This window comes from Gavialis gangeticus, unplaced genomic scaffold, assembly GCF_001723915.1.
Source record: "Gavialis gangeticus isolate Ggan-Ray unplaced genomic scaffold, GavGan_comp1, whole genome shotgun sequence".
In the NCBI taxonomy this organism is placed as follows: Eukaryota; Metazoa; Chordata; order Crocodylia; family Gavialidae; genus Gavialis; species Gavialis gangeticus.
Genome location: NW_017728995.1, coordinates 19,002,019 through 19,005,649, shown reverse-complemented (window position 1 = coordinate 19,005,649; position 3,631 = coordinate 19,002,019). Strand labels below are relative to the sequence as shown.

The following is a 3,631-nucleotide window of genomic DNA, read 5'->3' as shown; positions in this document are numbered from 1 at the left end:
CTGGGGTGATATGATCCTGGCACCCGTTCCTGCCCGGGGAAGAGGGTCAGACCTGATAATCTGTTTAGGTCCCTTCTAACCCTAAGCACTACGATACTGGTCTGATATCCTGCATCTTCCTTCATTCTTTTTAGCCATGGACAAGGCGCCAACTAAGACAACTGGCAAGCTCCTCCTCTAGATGGAGGCATTTTAAAGAGTGTTGGCAGTCCTGGATACTACTGACCAGAAGGTGCCGACAAACCATTGTGCACCCAGCAAACTGGAAAAAAAATGGGATTACTTTATGGTTCTCTGTCTCCAGGAGCTACTTCTCTTTCCCATACACTCCGCTCACATAATTCTGCAGGGTCCTATTCTGCCACCCTGCACACGCTGGAGGGGAGACTGAGAGACTTACTGGACCATTTTACACACAGTAGGCTCATTTTTCAGCACACTCCCCATCACCACAGGAATTCAGATGGGGCAATCATCTTTGCTCTGAATTTCCAGCAAAGACTAAGATTTGAATACTAATCAATCATGACTCAATCTATCCAAGACAGACTCCAGTAAGCAGTTGGTAAGGATTAGGTCAGCCTCATCCCCTTCCCTATTTAGAATGAACCCTTTATTAAGAAGGAAGAATCATTACACTGAAGACACCAAGTAAAATTCAAAGGGTGCTCTTAATTTGGAAGAGAGATGTCTCACTAAATATTTTGAAAGAAGGAAAAAAAACCACAAAAATTAATTTATGTCTCCAATCCAAACTTTCTGAGTTATGCTAAGGGACATTTACAGAGGCTAAGGTATTTTGTTATCTGAATATGGCAAAAATTAATTAAGTAATTAGTTCAGTCATTTCATTCAGTCTGGGAAACCACATTTAAAAAAAAATGTGGAAGTGAACTGAGTCCAGAGAACAGAGTGAAAAGATCATGTGGGGAGGAGATTAAAAGAAAGGCCATAGAGAAAAGTAGTCCAGGGGAGACACGTGTTCCAACTACAACAAATAAAAGTTCAGGATACGTTTTTTAACTCAAGCCTGGTCCCATAAATGTTTCTTTGCACCCAATTTCTAGCAGAGACTAAGGTTTGAATAAACACCAGTCAACCATGACTCAACCTATTCAAGACAGACTCCATAAGTAACTCGATTCATGAACATAATACCACATAATTCTGTTCAGGCCAAGCAAGACAAAAACTAGAAGGACTTACCTCAGGAAATATTACTTAAAAAAGAAAAAGGGGGTAAGGGGTGTGAACAGAAGAGTAGCTGGAGATTATGGATTCATCACCAATGAAGATGTACAAGGTTAGATTAGATGCCCACTACTTAGGATGACAGCAGGAATACTTTATTATTTCCAAATGCAGATGGTATGATAAAAACATACTGGAAGTTCCAACCTGAATAATTATGATTTCCAGAGATGCAAAGGGTATATTTAAGGAAAAATAAACTGATAAAGCATTACAGCACAATAAAAGAAGAGGAGAGAGGGAAAAAAAGAAAAACATGGCACACTCTCCTTTTCTTATCTATACACCAAAAACAGCACTAGAGTGTTTAAATGAAAAAGGGAAAAACCCCACCCATTTGAAGTAAGCTAGCATGGTAGCTTGACACCTGCACAATCCAATACCATACTTAAAAGCCACTTCTAAACAAGGTTAAGAGGCTTAGGGTAAGGTAGGAGCTCTTCATCCCAGGGCTATCATAGCCTAAAACAGGGGTGGTCAACCTACAGCACAAGTGCCAGAAGTGGCACAGGCAGCCTCTATGACAACAGATCAGGGAGAGGACAAGCAGCACAGTGGGAGATGGGGCAGAAAGCAGACAGCAGATCAAGCAGGATGCACAAAGCAAAGCAGGAAATTGGGCAGGGAGCACAGAACAGGGAGCAGAAAATAGAGCAGGTGATTGGGCAAAGGAAGAAGATCAAATGGCACTCGCAGACTGCACAGCAACTTATGGTATGCCTGCCAAAAAGGCTGTATCCAGTGGCCTAAAACAACGAGGAGGGGGAATGCAGGGGAGAGGGGGGAGGCAAGTCAGGACTCCCCCCACCCCCCATCTGGCTTTGGCTGTCTGCCTCTACCCTGCAGGTAGGGTAGCGTGGTGCGCAGTAATCATAACCAAAAAAATGTGCTCACGTTCCCAAATGCTGCTTTGTGGCCCACTGACAGGTCATTCAGTATTCTCTTTCCATACAGCTTACTGACCTGCTGCGATCCGTCTCCATTCACTATGTGAGGCATCATCGCTACCTCGCCATTCAGCAACGGTGGCAGTTCCAGCGGGATTTGGTCGGTCATCATCATTGTGACATACATTCATGGAGAATTTTCCTCAACCGGCTTCCTGCAACAAAGACGTTTCATTGTTTAACAACAACCTCAAAATCCATTTGTTCTTCACAAAGGTAATAATACCCTGCCCACTAACTCTATTTAAGAAAGTAAAAGTTGAAGATTGAGGAACACTGAACGCATCACTAACAACTGTCCAATCAAGATTATGGATAAATCTGTTTTTCATGTAACAGGTCAGAATTAGCACTAATTTTATATATGACGTCAGTCTTCACTCTTCCCATAATGTTTTCCAAGAATAAAATCCATGAGCTAAAGCTTTCATACCCATGTTACAGCAGGATCTGCTTAGAATTTAGTCTGTTGATCTGTAACAGAAATGCTTTCTCCATACAGTAGTTCTTGGAACCAGTATCCTTTGAATATTTAATATTTGTAATAGATTCTATTACTCTTGACATCCAAGGCACAAGCGAAGTGGTATTAATCCTTAATAGCATGTCTACAGACAACCCGCATTTTTGTAAGCGCATTTAAAAATCCAATTTCAGGAGTCCCCAGTTATTCACAGTACAAGCCATGAGAATGCTTCTTACTCAGAAAACAAACCTGCAAGCAGAAAATTGGAGCATGATGGAAGACATCACTTAAGAATCTATAATGAAACATAGACTACTTTCACGGTAACCCCATCCCCTAGCAGCTAATTACCTGAAGTGTTATATAAGCCTTGCTAAAACGAAGAGGAGAGCACTTTGTAAAAACAAGTCTTATAATTCAGTGTTAATGGTACCATCAAGCTGTTTTATGAGGCAATAATCCAGTTTCTTAATGAATAAACTACAGGACCTAATGTCAAGTAGTTTATCCTAACAAAGACAGCAGATTTTTGCACAAAACCCCAAATAAGAAAGCCGCATGCTGACTAAACAACAATTTATCCACTCACAATCATTCATGAGTATTTTGGGATCCTCTGGCATAAAAGGTACCACGTGAGACAGTAGTGGAATTTCAGGAGAAAACCAAGAAGTAGCAACAACCAGGTAAGGGGCACATACAATACCAAAGAAGTGTCCAGAGGGAAATTTTTGGCAAAGAACAACAGGGCAAACCCTATGTGTGTGGAAAAAGTATGGTGGGATCTAATGTTTGTGTACAACAGGCAGGACTTTGTTCTTTAAAGTCAGGGCCAGAAGAGCCATAAAACGGAACTGCATGGAATTCAGTTTATATATTATGAGGGGTGAGAGTCTGATGAAACCATTCCAGGATTAGACACTCTGGTTCCACAGAGTCTATATACTGCAAACCTGATACTCAGTCC

The 3,631-nt window shown here is 41.4% G+C and overlaps 1 protein-coding gene across 2 annotated transcripts in view; it reads right to left on the bottom strand.

Moving 5' to 3' along the window:
* Positions 1–3,631, bottom strand: part of FNDC3B (fibronectin type III domain containing 3B) — a 449,034-nt gene that overhangs the window by 378,814 nt on the left and 66,589 nt on the right. The window contains exon 2 of one of the 2 annotated variants that reach the window (XM_019503306.1): positions 2,146–2,353. In XM_019503306.1, coding sequence (XP_019358851.1) covers positions 2,146–2,325 — 180 coding nt within the window. In that variant the 5' untranslated portion in view covers positions 2,326–2,353. The remainder of the gene's footprint in view (positions 1–2,145; positions 2,354–3,631) is intronic. The other variant, XM_019503307.1, reaches the window with a different exon arrangement.